Source organism: Moschus berezovskii, chromosome 8 (assembly GCF_049115385.1).
Source record: "Moschus berezovskii isolate FMDL1 chromosome 8, NW_MosBer_1.0, whole genome shotgun sequence".
In the NCBI taxonomy this organism is placed as follows: Eukaryota; Metazoa; Chordata; class Mammalia; order Artiodactyla; family Moschidae; genus Moschus; species Moschus berezovskii.
In genome coordinates this window covers 95233339-95249945 of record NC_142467.1, presented here as the reverse complement: position 1 = coordinate 95249945, position 16607 = coordinate 95233339, and the positions used below count along the sequence as shown (strand labels likewise).

The window sequence follows — 16607 nt, the reverse complement described above, 5'->3', positions numbered from 1 at the left end:
GCTCTGGCCAATAGGAAACCGACTTTGCAGCCTCCCGGCGCGTTGATCTTCCGTTTCCCAGGCTGAGTGGAACCGAGAAAGGAGGCGCACGGGCGGGATGACAGCACGGCTAGATATTGTGCTTCAGTGGCCGCGAAGGGAATGTGATTGGAGCGGGCGGGCTGTTGCAGGCCTAGATGGCGCAGAGTTGGTCCTTGAGAACGTCTAGGAAAAAAGAGAACTTTAGTTCCTGATGAAAATTAGTAGAGGCGGGAGGTCAAGTGGAAAGGGATTACGTAACCCAATCCTTGAGCTCGCCTTACCTCGCCTCCTTGGGAAGAGGGTAAACTGAGGCACATAGAAAAGGAACTACGAAACCAGACCTGAGATATTGCTCTCTCCAGCCACTCCATTTCCAGAATGAATGTGGTGCTCCTTGCTGCTGCTGCTGCTGCTGCTAAGTCACTTCAGTCGTGTCCGACTCTGTGTGACCCCCTTGTGCTAATACCGGGGCATCCCTCCCCCTCCCCCCCCCCGCTCCGCCCTCAGCCCCCTCCCCCCAAAGCTGGTCGGGGGAGGAGAAGCAAGTTCTGGCGCGGGCGGCGACGGCTAGCAGTCACCGCCTTCTACAAGTGCCGGAGCCCGGCAGGCAGCGCGGAGGCTGCGGTGGCCGTGGCCGCGGAGCTGGCCCTGCGGGGCCCGGGGGGGGGAGGGGGAGCCGTCCAGCCCCCTCTGAGGCCGCAGCCGCCGGGCCTCCCCTCCCCCCCGGGCTGGCGCCATGCGGGGGGGCCCGGGCGATGCCGAGCGGCGTCAACGCTGGGGTCGCCTCTTCGAAGAGCTGGACAGTAACAGGGATGGTCGCGTGGACATCCGCGAGTTGCGCCAGGGACTGGCCCGGCGGGGCGGGGGCGATCCGGACCGCGGCGCCCAACAGGTACCCCCGCAGGGATACCCATCCTGGTGCGCGGCGCTGGGCCCAGCTGGCGCCGGGTAATCTGAGCCCCTGAATGGAGCGCCGGGAGTCGCCCGTGACAGCCTGGGCTGGTCTCCAGGACCTGTGCCTAGCTTGAGCGTCCCTGTCTCTTTGCCCCTGCCCGCCCGTGTCCGGGCCGAACGGGATCTCTCAAGACAGGACCTTCGAGGCCCCAGGCCTGCAGTTCAGGCTGCCAAACCCGTCCCCCTCCTCTCTCTGGGTGGAGGATGTCTGCCAGGGAATGGGGCCACGTGCGCTTTTCTGCCCACTGCCCTGGACACACCCTCCTCTGAACTCTTTGCACAACCCAGAGACATGGCCTGCACCCACCTACAGGGAAACATGCCCTCCCCTCCATCCTACCCGGCTCTGGGCACCCACTACTCTCCCAGGCAGCTGCCCCAGACTCTTATGTTTACATTCCCTTCGCTGTCCTTTCTAGGACTTGGCTCATTGCCCCCGGTTATCCCAGCCAAGGCCCCAATCCTATCTGAGGCTGCCCTCAGCTGGGGATGCGCCTATCCAAGCAGGAACTTGACCCCAATCCCTCTACACCTGAAGACCCAGGTGCCACTGGACTGTCTCCATAGCACCCTGAGACCTCCAATCACCCTCCCACTTTACAGATAGGTAAACAGAGGCCCAGCGGATGCTCAGTATGGTTGTGTCCTTGCTACCACATTGCCCAGTGCTGTTTCCAGTGAGAGCTCTTGAAACTGCCATGAGGACAAGTTCTTATAAGAGACAGCTGGAAGGACAGGTTTGCAGAAACAAGAGCCCAAGTCCACCTATCTATTTCCCAGCTCTGTAACCTTGGACAAGTTACTTGACCTTGACGAGCCTCATTTTGCTCGCCAAGAAAGTTGGACAACTGCTGTCCACCTCACAGACCTACCATGGCCTTGGACATCTTGTTGAGGGGAGAGCTGATGGCAGAGTGATGGGCCCAGGCTCCTGGGACATAAGCTTGTCATGCCCCACATTGTGGGAGCAGCTTAGAGGAGCTCCCGCTGACCTTTCTCCCCTGCCAGGGCATCTCCCCTGAGGGTGACACTGACCCAGATGGCAGCCTTGACCTGGAGGAGTTTATCCTCTACCTGCAGGAGCGGGAACAGCGCCTTCTACTTCTGTTCCACAGTCTAGACCGGAATCAGGATGGTAAGGCCCAGGGATGGGGCTGTGGGGGCCCTGGAGACCCCAATGGGGTTAGAACTGGCAGTGCCAGGAGGAAGGGGGGAAGGCTGATTCTCCCTGATGACTCACAGACTATTTTGGGAGCTCTCCTTACCCTCAGCTAGGTGGTTTGGGGCCCAGCTGGCCTATCCCACCTCCTTTTCCTAATGGGGTGGGACCCTATTATTTATTAGTCTTATTATTTGTGGCACAAAGATTCCCCTCCTCACATTGCTCCTGGATTCCCTGTGCGACAGAGCCACCCCCATTGCATTTTCTGTATGTCCAATATGGCCTCAACTCCCTGTGGCATGGGGACACCAATAATTACCCCTGAACTTAATCCTTCATTCATTCAGCAAATGCAAGTCCCTCCCAATATGAACCAGTTCCACCTCTCTGATCCCAGTGGGTCAAGGGCCCCTCCCTGCAACTCTGCCACACACCTCACCTTGGGTACCTGCGTGCCCTGGTCTTGTTAGACATCCCCCGTCCAAGCTATTCTGGTCCTTTGACTCGGGGTCCCCCACTCGGGCCCCCTCCCCAGGTCAGATTGATGTCTCTGAGATCCAGCAGAGTTTTCGAGCCCTGGGCATTTCCATCTCGCTGGAACAGGCAGAGAAAATCCTGCACAGGTGAGTGGCTGGGTCCACAACCCCAGGTAACTCAGATCCCCGAGACCCCCTCAGCCACCTCGAGCCTCTGAGTCCTGGACCCAATCCCAGGGAGGGAGTGGAGCTGAGATCTTGGGCCAGTTGCTTTCCCACTCGGAGCCTCAGTGTGCCCCTCTGTAAAATGGGGGACCTTGCAGTGCCAAGGAGCTCAGTCTCCTCCCCAAACCAACCAGAATCTCCCACCTCCCTCAACTCACCTCCCAGCCCCAGGCACTGATTCTGTCCCACCTGTGCCCCTCCCCCCACCAGCATGGACCGTGATGGCACCATGACCATTGACTGGCAGGAGTGGCGTGACCATTTCCTGTTGCATTCGCTGGAGAACGTGGAAGACGTGCTGTATTTCTGGAAGCATTCCACGGTGAGGTGGGGGTGACGATCCCAGCCTGGTGGTTGGGACCTCTCTTCCCCAGGGCATAGGGGCAGGGGCTGGATCAGCACTCTAGTGGGAGAAGCCACTGGGAGCAGCCTGAGGGTGAGGTTCTGCTCTCCTCTTCCTTCATCTGGGGATCTGGGGACTGATGGGAGCCCTTCAGACTTACTGCGGGGCTTTGGGGAGGTAGGCAAGAGAGGGCTCACCAGATGGGGCTTCTGGTCTCCCACCCTCTACCTACACAGCTTTCCTTCTGCTGGTTTCTAGTTCTGCCTGATAAAGAATTTTGCTGCTGAAAAGACAAGTTAGGAAGCCACTGTTTTTGGAGGGTCTGATGGGATCCATTAGAAATTGAGGGAAGAAGTGCTCTGGATTGTCATTTCTGGGGTGGGAATCCCTGAGTGATGCCTCTGATAGGATCTGATGGCATCTGGAGGGGATCCATCCTTGGGATCTGCTGAGAATCTCTTGAGAGTTCCAGAGATTCCCACCCTGGGAGACCTATGAGGGGCTTGGTTAAGAAGTCCACAAGTGGAGATGCTAGAGAATGGATGATCTCTGTTGGGGAGACCCCTGGGGATCAGGGGGAGACCCCAGGAGTGAGCCACTGGGATCCTGATATGGGAAGCCCCTGGTAGGATCTTGTGTGGCCCTGGAGGAATCTTCTGGAATCCTTATGTTAGAGACAGTTGAGTGGAATCCTGCAGAGGGATTTCATTGGCCCTGGAGGGATCTTTATGGAGCAGAGGCTTGAATAGGAGGCTTTGATGGGATTTGGTGGAGGTCCCCAGGAAGGATGTTACCTCTCATGGAGACTGCGGGGCTAGGTCAGGTAGGGATCTGAGAGAGATATCTTGGATTGGTGGACTCTCTGGGTATCCTGGAATTCATGGGGGAGACGCCCCAGTTTAGAGCAGAGTTACCTCTCCCTAGCCCCAGTGGGTCATGACACCCCCAGCCTCTGCATCCCCAGGTCCTGGATATTGGCGAGTGCCTGACTGTCCCGGATGAGTTCTCGGAGCAGGAGAAGCTGACTGGCATGTGGTGGAAGCAGCTGGTGGCAGGCGCGGTGGCAGGTGCCGTGTCCCGGACAGGTACAGCCCCTCTGGACCGCCTCAAGGTCTTCATGCAGGTGAGAGGCCCTGGAGAGACCCACCTGCTCCTTTCCCAGGCCTGGACCCCTGGAAGGGACCCCAAAGCCACCTTGTCTCCCCCCACCCAGGTCCACGCCTCCAAGACCAACCGGCTGAACATCCTGGGGGGCCTCCGGAGCATGATCCAAGAGGGGGGCGTGCACTCCCTGTGGCGTGGCAACGGGATTAACGTGCTCAAGATTGCACCTGAGTCGGCAATCAAGTTCATGGCCTATGAGCAGGTGGGGGCAGGTGTGGGGTGGCATGGACTGCAGGATTGGCCTGGGAGTGGGGGAACGTCTGCGGGTCCCTGAGAATGGACATCTGCTCCCCTACGGGATGCCCCCAGCAGGACAGCAGACGGGAAGTTCAAGCCCACGGAAGGCCAAGCCCTGAGGTCCCGCCACCTCTGTGTCTCCTTCTCAGATCAAGCGGGCCATCCGGGGGCAACAGGAGACACTGCACGTGCAGGAGCGCTTTGTGGCTGGCTCCCTGGCTGGTGCCACAGCCCAAACCATCATCTACCCCATGGAGGTGAGGAGGAGCCCTGGCAGAGACCTCGTTGCACTGTAGGAGGTCTGCAATCACCATTTCACTGCAAGGTGTGAAGTGGGATGATCCACTTCACATTGATCCACTGAGCACTGGGTGATCACTTTGTCTCTTCCTGATTCAGACTCATTACAGCAATGCCGTTTCCTGTGTAGCTGGTCTGGGTATCACAGTTTGACATGTGATTTCTGGGGACAGTAGTGGTTTGTTGGTTTGTTGTTGTTCAGTCGCTCAGCTCAGTCATATCTGACTCTGCGACTGAAGCACACCAGGCTTCGCTGTCCTTCACTAGCTCCAGTTTGCTCAAACTCATGTCCATTGAGTCAGTGATGCCATCCAACCATCTCATCCTCTGGATGAGAAGGGCCCCCTTCTCATTCCCAGCATCAGGATCTTTTCCAGTGAGTCGATTCTACATCAGGCGGCCAAAGTACTGGAGCTTGACTCAGCATCAGTCCTTCCAATGCATAATCAGGGTTGATTTCCATCAGGATTGGCTGGTTTGATCAGTGTTGGGTTGGTTTAACTGTTTAGATAACGGTTGTGGGGGCCAGCCATTGATGGATATGCCTCTTTTAAGGATCCTGGTTTCCAGGATGCTTGTCCCCAAGGGAATCATTTCCAAGTGAAACCATTTTTTGAGAAATCATTTCAAGTTTCAGGTTGTACCAGGCATCAGTTAGGATTGTGAGTGATAGAAAACTTAAATCACATAAATGAAGTCCAGAGGTGAGCAGTTAAGGGATTGTATAGTGGCTTCAGAGTGTTGGAGAACAAGACTCTATCTTGTTCTACCACCTCAGCATGTAGCACCCTGCTTATGGGCCAAAATGGCTGCTTGTGCTCCAGTTACAGCATCCACATTCCAGCCAAGAAGGAAAAACAAAGGAAGGAACACCTCCCTGACCTTAAGGATGCTTTCTGACAGCCTTGCATACTTCTTCACCTTCACTGGCTAGGACTCAGTCACATGGCCACACACTTAGAGAAGCTGAGAAATGTAGTCTATATTTCTAGAGGCTGTTTGCTTGCTGAAAATAACAGGTTCTATAATTGAAGAAAGTAGGGAAAACCATTAGACCATTCAGATATGACCTAAATCAAATCCCTTATGATTATACAGTGGAAGTAAGAAATAGATTTAAGGGACTAGATCTGATAGAGTGTCTGATGAACTATGGACGGAGGTTCGTGACATTGTACAGGAGACAGGGACCAAGACCATCCCCATGGAAAAGAAATGCAAAAAAGCAAAATGACTGTCTGACAAGGCCTTACAAATAGCTGTGAAAAGAAGAGAAGCGAAAAGAAAGGAGAAAAGGAAAGATATAAGCATCTGAATGCTGAGTTCCAAAGAATAGCAAGGAGAGATAAGAAAGCCTTCCTCAGTGATCAATGCAAAGAAATAGAGGAAAACAACAGAATAGGAAAAACAAGAGATCTCTTCAAGAAAATTAGAGATATCAAGGGAACATTTCATGCAAAGATGGGCTCGATAAAGGACAGAAATGGTATGGACCTAACAGAAGCAGAAGATATTAAGAAGAGGTGGCAAGAATACACAGAAGAACTGTACAAAAAAGATCTTCACGACCAAGATAGTCACGATAAGGTGATCACTGACCTAGAGCCAGACATCTTGGAATGTGAAGTCAAGTGGGCCTTAGAAAGCGTCACTACGAACAAAGCTAGTGGAGGTGATGGAATTCCAGTTGAGCTATTTCAAATCCTGAAAGATGATGCTGTGAAAGTGCTGCACTCAATATGCCAGCAAATTTGGAAAACTCAGCAGTGGCCACAGGACTGGAAAAGGTCAGTCTTCATTATAATCCCTAAGAAAGGCAATGCCAAAGAATGTTCAAACTACCGCACAATTGCACTAATTTCACATGCTAGTAAAGTCATGCTCAAAATTCTCCAAGCCAGCATTCAGCAATATGTGAACCGTGAACTTCCAGATGTTCAGGCAGGTTTTAGAAAAGGCAGAGGCACCAGAGATCAAATTGCCAACATCCGCTGGATCATGGAGAAAGCAAGAGAGTTCCAGAAAAACATCTATTTCTGCTTCATTGACTATGCCAAAGCCTTTGACTGTGTGGATCACAATGAACTATGGAAAATTTTGAAAGAGATGAGAATACCAGAGCCCCTGACATGCCTCTTGAGAAACCTGTATGCAGGTCAGGAAGCAACAGTTAGAACTGTACATGGAACAACAGACTGGTTCCAAATAGGAAAAGGAGTACGTCAAGGCTGTATATTGTCACCCTGCTTATTTAACTTATATGCAGAGTACATCATGAGGAATGCTGGGCTGGAAGAAGCACAAGCTGGAATCAAGATTGCTGGGAGAAATATCAATAACCTCAGATATGCAGATGACGCCACCCTTATGGCAGAAAGTGAAGAGGAACTAAAAAGCCTCTTGATGAAAGTGAAAGAGGAGAGTGAAAAGGTTGGCTTGAAGCTCAACATTCAGAAAACAAAGATCATGGCATCTGGTCCCATCATTTCATGGGAAATAGATGGGGAAACAGTGGAAACAGTGTCAGACTTTATTTTTTTGGGCTCCAAAATCACTGCGGATGCTGATTGCAGCCATGAAATTACAAGACGCTTACTCCTTGGAAGGAAAGTTATGACCAACCTTGATAGTATATTAAAAAGCAGAGACATTACTTTGCCAACCAAGGTCCATCTAGTCAAGGCTATGGTTTTCCCAGTCATCATGTATAGATGTGAGAGTTGGACTGTGAAGAAGGCTGATTGCCGAAGAATTGATGCTTTTGAACTGTGGTGTTGGAGAAGACTCTTGAGAGTCCCTTGGACTGCAAGGAGATCCAACCAGTCCATTCTAAAGGAGCTCAATCCTGGGTGTTCATTGGAAGGACTGATGCTAAAGCTGAAACTCCAATACTTTGGCCACCTCATGCGACGAGTTGACTCACTGGAAAAGACTCTGATGCTGGGAGGGATTAGGGGCGGGAGGAGACGGGGATGACAGAGAATGAGATGGCTGGATGGCATCACCGACTCAATGGACTTGAGTTTGAGTGAACTCTGGGAGTTGGTGATGGACAGGGAGGCCTGGCGTGCTGTGATTCATGGGGTCGCAAAGAGGCAGACACGACTGAGTGACTGAACTGAACTGAACTGAACTGATTGCTAAGGGAGAAGATAACAGGATATTGGGAGACAGTTAGCAGTGGTGCCACATGCAACCCTGATAGATGTTAACAGTTTGTCGGTATAGAGTTTGGAGGCAGAAGATAGATTCTAGTGGTTCTTTTAATTCAGTTATTCTCAGGGTGTCTCCCCACAGCTGTCTTCATTCCTGGAAGTTGTGATTCCAAAGGCAACTTTTCCAGGGATAACCGGGTTCTCCCCAGGTGCTGAAGACACGGCTGACCCTTCGCCGGACGGGCCAGTACAAGGGGCTGCTGGACTGTGCGTGGCAGATCCTGGAGAGAGAAGGGCCCCGTGCTTTCTACCGTGGCTACCTGCCCAACGTTCTGGGCATCATCCCCTACGCGGGCATCGACCTGGCCGTCTATGAGGTCTGTGGCACTCCCTTCTCTGGGGTCTGCTCGCCCTGTGGGTTTGAATCAGTTGACCTCCATAGCTACAGGTGGAGAAGCAAAGCACCATGGGCCATGGGATCCTGGGGAATCTTTTCAGGCATTGGAGCCCCATCCCCTGCCACCACAAGAACCTTCCATCTGTAGTTTGGTCTTCCCAGGTCTCAGGACATGTGAAAGTTGGGGACCACTCCAGTTCAGAGAATCAAGGGAGCAGGCAAAGATGAGCTTCAAAGATGCCCATCTCCTCCCCAAATGTGGGTCAAACACGCCTCTACCTCCAAGCTAATGTTTTCTTTAAGGCCTGCCCATTTCGGTGTCTATCATCACTATAAAATCCACACCGCCTGGTCAGCATCTTGGGACCTTTATCAGGAGAGGAAGGAGCTGGGAGTTTTTGCTGTTTCTTTTCCAGGGGCCTCATCCAATCCTTCTCCCTTCTCCTGGCAGGATCACCAGGTTCTCCCAATTAACACAGAAGTCCCCAGGCATCCCTGCCCCGATGTTTGTATCCAGCCCAGCTTCCTGGGTGGGCAACCTGTCCAGTTGCCAACTCAAAAGGGCCCTGGGCTTGGTTGAATGCTTTGCTGTTACCATCTTGAATTGTTTTTTCTTTTTATGTATGTATTTATTTATTTTTGGCTGCACTGGGTCTTCTTTGCTGCATTCAGGCCTTCTCTAGTTGTGGCACGCAAGGGCTACTCTCTAGCTGCGGTGCACAGGTTTCTCATTGCAGTGGCTTCTCTTGTTGCAGAGCACAGGCTCTAGGGTGCATGGGCTTCAAGGGTTATGGCACTTGGGCTCTAGATCTCAGGCTCAGTAGTTGTGGCTCATGGGCTTAGTTGCCCTGACATGTGGCATCTTCCCGGACCAGAGATCAAACTCATGTCCTTTGCGCTGGAAGGTGGGTTCTTAACCTCTGGACCACCAGGAAAGTCCCATCTTAAAATTTTCATTAATCTTTGAACAGGGGACCTCCCTTAGTTTTATTTCACACTGGGTCCCACAAATGACATAGCTGGTCCTGATCTGAGATCTCCCATACATGCCAACCCTACCTTCCCTACCAGCACCCAGCATCTTCATAGCCAAATGAAATCAAGCTTCATTCATTCATTTGTTGGTTTAGCAACTGTTTCCTAAGCATCCATAAGTGCCTGGCACTGTGCTGGCTGCTGCATCCAAGGTTGCTGTTCAGTTGCCAAATCGTATCCAACTCTCTGTGACCCCATGGACTGCAGCACACCAAGCTTCCCTGTCCTTCACTATCTCCCTGAGTTTGCTCAAACTCATGTCCATTGAGTCGGTGATGCCATCCAACCACCTCATCCTCTGTCGCCCCCTTCTCCTCTTGCCCTCCATCTTTCCCAGCATCAGGGTCTTTTCCAGTGAATCAATCAGCTCTTCGCATCAGGTGGCCAAAGTATTGGAGCTTCAGCATCAATCCTTCCAATGCATGCATACAAAGAGTACAATATAATTCTTGTCCTCCTGGGACACCCCTCCAGGGAACAAAGAAGGCAGTAAACCAGCAAATAAATAGTTTCAGATCCTGAAAAGTTCTCAGAAGACAACAAAGAGAATGTGTAATCAAAAGTAGCCGTGGGCAGGAGGTGGGCATTGCTGGGAATGCCTCTGAGAGGTGATGTTGGAGTGACGTGTTGAATATATATCAAAAGAGAGTGTGAACAAAGCAGAGGGCACAGTCAGTGCCAAGGGCCAGACACAGGATTGAATTTGGTCTCTTGGAGGAGTAAAAGTCTCTTTTTTTCTATTACAGCTTATTACAACATATAGAATGTAGTTCCCTGTGCTATACGGTAGAACCTTGTTGTTTATTTTATATACTGTAGTTTGTATCTATGGGACTTCCCTGTAGCTCAGATGGTAAAGAATCTGCCTGCAATGCAGGAGACCTGCATTCGATCCCTGGATCAGGAAGATCCCTTGGAGAAGGAAATGGCAACCTGTTCCAGTATTCTTGCCTAGAGAATTCCACAGACAGAGGAACCTGGTGGGCTACAGTCCATGGGGTCGCAAAAAGTCAGACATGACTGAGCTACTAACACACACAAACAGTTTGTATCCGCTAATCCCAAACTCCAAATTTATCCCTCCCCCCCTCACTTTTCCATTTTGGTAACCATAAGTTTTTTTCTGTGTCTGGAGTCTGTTTCTGTTTCATAGATAAGTTCATTTGTATAGTATTTTAGATTCCACGTACAAGTGATATCATGTGGTATTTGTCTTTCTCTGACTTACTTCACTTAGTATGATCATCTCTAGGTTCATCCACATTGCTACAAATGGCATTATTTCATTCTTTTTAATGGCTGACCAGTACTCTTGCCTAGAAAATCCCATGGATGGAGGAGCCTGGTAGGCTGCAGTCCGTGGGGTCGCTAAGGGTCGGACATGACTGAGCGACTTCGCTTTCACTTTTCACTTTCCACTTTCACACATTGGAGAAGGAAATGGCAACCCACTCCAGTGTTCTTGCCTGGAGAATCCCAGGGACAGGGGAGCCTGGGGGGCTTCCGTCTATGGGGTCACACAGAGTCGAACACGACTGAAGTGACTTAGCAGCAGCAGCAGCAGCAGTAGTCCATTGTATACAAACCACATCTTATATAGTACTTATTTAAGTAAGTACTTATATGGTCAATGGACATTTAAGTTGTTTCTCTGTCTCAACTATTGTGAATAATGGTGCATGTATCTTTTCAAAGTATAGTTTTGTCCATATATATGCCCAGGAGTGGGATTGCTGTATCAAATGGCAGCTCAATTTTTAGTTTTTTAAGGAACCTCCATACTGTTTTCCACAGTAGCTGTACCAATTTATATTCCCTCCAAAAGTATAGAAGGGTTCCCTTTTCTCCACACCCTCTTGAGCATTTATTATTTGTAGACTCTTTAATGATGGCCAGTCTGACCAGTGTGAGGTGATACCTCACTGTAGTTTTGATTTACATTTCTCCAATAATTAGCAACATTGAGCATCTTTTCACATTCCCATGGGCCATCGAAATGTCTTCTTTGGAGAAATGTCTTTTTAGGTCTTCTGCCCATTTTTTGATTAGATTGGTTGGTTGTTTTGCTGTTGAAGAGTGGAAGTCCTGAGTGGCCAGACAGAACTGACGTCAGCAAGGATTCAAAGATCACGAGTTTGGGTTTCTCCCTAAGGTGATAGGAAGCCGTTAAGACTCCTGAGCAGAAATAAGACACAACCTTATTTCATTCATTCTTCACCCCAAAAGGGATTTCAGAGGTCTAAGTAGTTTGAAAAGCCCTGTGCTCTCTTGACATTTCAAGATCTTAATTAGTCTCTTAAAGACTCTGAGAAGTCCTGCAGAAACATGATTTACTCTTTTTTAAGTGCAGTGTTGGCCATACTTATCCAGGTGTCAAAACCTCTTTTTAACAGAACTGCTCTTAAAAACTCATTAAACACTTAGTTGGCTAATGCAGCTCTAGCCCCAAAGTCAGTATAGTAAACACTTCTCATTTGCCCCTTCCACACCCAGACCAGACATCACCAATCCATTACCACACTTGAGTCTCTCTCAATACAGTTCTGGGAAGCCATTAGCAATGGATTAAGATTGACTCAGGAAATGTAACCTATGAGGCTTTCCGGTCCCAAGGTCAGAAAAAAGATCCTGGACTTACAGAGGCCTCACAGAAGGCTTCAGAAGGGATTGGCCAAGAGCATAGCTCTGGACTTGGGGGTGACTCTGAATGCTGATTGTCACCTTTATCTTGTGGCTTTGGGCAAGTAACTTCCCTTGAGCCTCAGTTTCTCATCAGTGAAATGGGGATAGTAATTGTTATTTAGTCATATCAGTTGTGTCTGACTCTTTGCAACTCTACGGACTGTAGCCTTCCAGGTTCTCTGTCCATGGAATTTTCCAAGCAAGAATACTGGAGTGGATTGCCATTTCCTTTTCCAGGGGACCTTCCCGACCCAGGGATCAAACCCACATTTCCTGATTGGCAGGGGGATTCTTTACTGAGCCACCAGAGAAACCCATAAAATAGGTCTAATTGGGCTAAAATCAAAATGTCGGCAAGGCTTCTTTCTTTTAGGAGGCTCTAGGAAAGAATCGGTTTTCTTACATTTTCCAGCTTCTGGTGGCCCACGTTCATTGGCTCATGGCCCCTTCTCCATCTTTAAGGTCAGCAACATGGCCTCTTCCCCCACCTCATGTCTCTCTCTCATGTCTGTTTCTGTCATCACATCTCCTTCTCTGAATTTTAGAAGGAGATTTATGATGACATTGGGCCCACTTGAAAGCTCTAGGATAATCTCCCACCTCCAGATCTTTAACTTAATCCTATTTGCAAAGTCCCTTTTGCCAAGGAAGGTATCCTATTCACAGATTCCAGGGATTAGGGCAGGAACAATAGGGGGGCCATTATTCCACATACCAGAGAGGGTCTGCATGAGTGTGCACAATTGCATCTGACTCTGCAACCCCATGGACTGTAGCCCACCAGGCTCCTCTGTCCATGGGATTTTCTAGGCAAGAGTACTGGAATGGGTAGCCATTCCCTACTCCAGGGAATCTTCCCCACCCAGGGATCAAACTCAGGTCTCCCATATTGCAGGCAGATCCTTTACCATCTGAGTCATCAGGGAAGCCCAGAAAGAGTCTAGGTGAGGTTTTTTGGCCCCACAGTGCAGCAGGTATGTGGGATCTTAGTTCCCCCACTAGGGATGGAATCCAGGCCCCCTACATTAGAAGTGCTCAGTCTTAACCACCGGACCACCAGGGAAGTCCCCTTTAGGTGAGGTCTAAGCAAGAGCCTGCTTGGCTAAGACCAACTGTCACAGGATACAGAAGCCAGCCAGCCAGGTCCTGGTGTCACCTAGCTCAACCCACCCTCCTTCCTTCTCCACTCCTCCCAGACCCTGAAGAACCGGTGGCTCCAGCAGTATAGCCACGACTCAGCTGACCCGGGCATCCTCGTCCTCCTGGCCTGTGGCACCATCTCCAGCACGTGCGGCCAGATAGCCAGCTACCCACTGGCCCTGGTCCGGACCCGCATGCAGGCCCAAGGTGAGGCCTGGGTGGGACAAGGAGACAGGGAAGGTGTCACAACTCAGGCCCATCTCCCCATCCCCCAGCTCCTCCTCCTGAGAAGGCAGAGTCCCAGGCTGGGATCCTCCTGGCATTTGGATTGGCCTTGACTCAAGTCCTGACTTTTCTCTGGGCCTCAGTTTACCCTTTTGTGACACTGGAATGGGAGCCCCTTATCCTAAGCAGGAGGACGGACACAGTCAGTACTGGATGAGCATCCCAGCGATCTCAGTTGGGAGGCAAGCTTTCTGGGCTGGTTGAGTTCTCATTTGCAAGGCTGGGTTATAGCCAGGCCAGGGAGCAACAGGGCCAGGCTACAGTTGTTCTATTGTGTTTCCCTGGATTGTTTTTTTGAGGTTATTTTTATTTTTTCTCCCCGCTACTATCCCTCAATCTTTTTTCTTTTTTTGAGAATTTCTACGGGGATTTTAGCGTTTGTGTGTTGGGATTTTTGCCGGGGGTTATCCGCGCATAAATATATGTAGTCTCCCAAACCTCAAAGGGCTTCCAGGCTGGAGAGGAAGATGCTGAATAAATTATCCCAAAATTAAGTATGGATTTAGGGTTGAATGAAGGGGAGGGAAAAAAGCCAGACTCAGACTTGGGGCACCAAGGAGGGCTCCCCTGAAGAGCTGGTTTGGGATGGAGAATGGAAGGATGAGTCAGAGTTTAGCTGAGAGAAGAAGGATGGGATGGAGCTCCAGGAAGAGGACACTTCTGTGTCCTCTCCCACCTCCCCCTCCACACACACCTGCTCTGCTTCTCATCATCCCCCAATGCGGGCCCTCCAGGTCGGGGTGAGAAGCTGAGCAGCCAAGTCCAAGGGCAGCAGAAGCCCCAACTTGTAGTGGTAGGTTCCGCTGTTAGTCCCTCTTGCTGCAACGACCGCCTGGCCCAGCCCTGGTCGGGGTGGTGGGGAAAGAGGGGGAAGTGAGAGGGGGGCCTTTGGCCTTGCCTGACCTCACTACCCCTCCCCAGCCTCCACTGAGGGAGCCCCCCAGCTCTCCATGCTGGGTCTCGTCCGTCACATCCTAGCCCAAGAGGGCGTGCGGGGCCTCTACCGGGGCATTGCCCCCAACTTCATGAAGGTTATCCCTGCTGTGAGCATCTCCTATGTGGTCTACGAGAACATGAAGCAGGCCCTGGGGGTCACGTCCAGGTGAGGGACCCAGAACCCACCCCCCACCCCCAGCTCCCTCACCTCAATCATGATGTCCCCCCACACCTGGGCCACTGGAGACCGACGAGACAGCCATTGGATCCCAGGTCCTCCCTCCACCCTACCATTCAAACCACAGGATCCCCGTACTTCATCCACTGGGTCCTGCATCCCCACACTCCGGCCACTGGATCACACGTTTCCCCAACCCCTCACCCCCGTGCTGAGTGTTGGACCTCCATGTCTTAACCACTGGATCCCCCACAAGCCAGCTAATGGATTGTGACACCCCAACCACAGCAGCACCTACCCAGTATCTAACCGCCCCCCCACCAGCTGCCTCAGGCACCGGATCCAGTGTCCTCAGGCAGTGCTGGATCCTAGATCCCCAGCCCTAAACTGGCGGATCCTAGATTCTCTGCTTCGAGTCCTGGATCGCCAAGCTCAACCACTGGACTATGGATCTCAAGAAACCTCAGCCACAGTATCCTGACAATGCGAGGCCTAGATCCTGGGACCCCATCCACTGGATCCCGAATCCTCTCCCTCCAAACGCTGGATTCCTGAATCCCTTTACCTCAACACAGGGTCCCAGATCCTGCTGCTTCAACTCCCCGATCCCCACATTTCAAGCATCATTCCCTCGACACCCCTAACCATGGACCCCAGATTCCCAAGCCCTGATCTGCCAGATCCTCACTCCTCAAACCACAATCTGGAGAACCCAATGGCAGAGGAGTGGTTCCAGGCGACTACAACTGTAGGACCCCAGATCCCTGCACTGCAGGCACTGGATGTTGAAACTTCACCCATAAGAGGCAGACCCTGCCACCTCTAGGCACTGGATGCCAACCCCTTAACCCCTGATCTCTGACCTGAACCCTCCCAGGCACTGGACCTTGAAAGCTCAGAGCCCCAGCTAGCTCCCACTAGGCCAGTCAGCACCCTGGATCCCACACGCCCCTGTTCCAGACACACACCAGAGACCTTCCCCCATGGCACAAATCCCACAGTCTATGGAGCCTGCAGGAAGCCCAGGTCCCAGCCTCCCAGCTTGAAAACCCACAGGATGTGCCCACAGTCCTGACACACATGATGCTGGCAAGGGGAGGAGACATCCCTCCCAGGCCCTGCACAGATGCTGGACCCCCAGCTCCCTTGCACGGACATCCCCTAGGCCTGGGGCAGGGTCGGGGTAGGGGGAATGGCACACTCAAATGCTCCTCCAGCACTCTGCTGGTCTCACAACCTCTTCCCACCTATAGGCTGATCACAATCCCCAGAGCCCGACTCCCTCTCTCTTAGGGCTGGCAAGCAGGCAATCTGAAGCTGGGAACACATGAAGGGGACCCCACACGTACACACACCCCAGCACTGCCAGTCCCTCCCCAGGCTTCAGAGTTGGAAACCAGGAGCAACAAATCAAGGATGCAAAACAAAGCCCCAACTCCCTAAGCCCCCAAATTCACTCCAGGTCTATTTTTCTACCAGAGAGGAGTTGACAACCCACCCCTCCTACTTACCCCAGCCCCCCACCCTGTACATTCTGCACTTTATATTTGGATGCTAAGCTTAGTATCATTGGGGAACCCCTCTCTCCATTCCTTCCAAGTCCTTGGGGAACCCCATTCAAGGACTGTGAAAGAGGAACTGGGATGTTTGGGGGGTGGGAGGACCCGCTCCCCCAACGCTTCCACCTCCTCCACCTACACTACACCCCACTTCCCTGCCTGTGCCCTGCCTGTGCGTGTTATTTCAAAGGAAAAGAACAAAGGAATACATTTTCTAAGCTCTTTCATTGTGGTTTTTACTGAAAGGGGGTGGGTGGATGTGGGAGCACCGCTAACTACTCACAGGGAAGACACATGGGTTGTCATCCATCATTCACGGAGACCAAGAAATGACTCCATGAGCCTCAGTTTCCACATC

The 16607-nt window shown here is 51.6% G+C and overlaps 1 protein-coding gene across 1 annotated transcript; it reads left to right on the top strand.

Annotated features, from left to right (window-relative positions):
* The first annotated feature begins 595 nt into the window (after nt 1–595).
* On the top strand, nt 596–14968 carry SLC25A23 (solute carrier family 25 member 23). Its single transcript, XM_055430805.2, has 10 exons — nt 596–913; nt 1984–2110; nt 2673–2760; nt 3049–3160; nt 4146–4304; nt 4395–4547; nt 4732–4839; nt 8247–8414; nt 13348–13498; nt 14498–14968. The coding sequence occupies exons 1-10, from the start codon at nt 758–760 to the stop codon at nt 14680–14682; spliced, it is 1407 nt and encodes a 468-aa protein (XP_055286780.2). The 5' UTR covers nt 596–757; the 3' UTR covers nt 14683–14968.
* Nucleotides 14969–16607: the final 1639 nt, after the last annotated feature.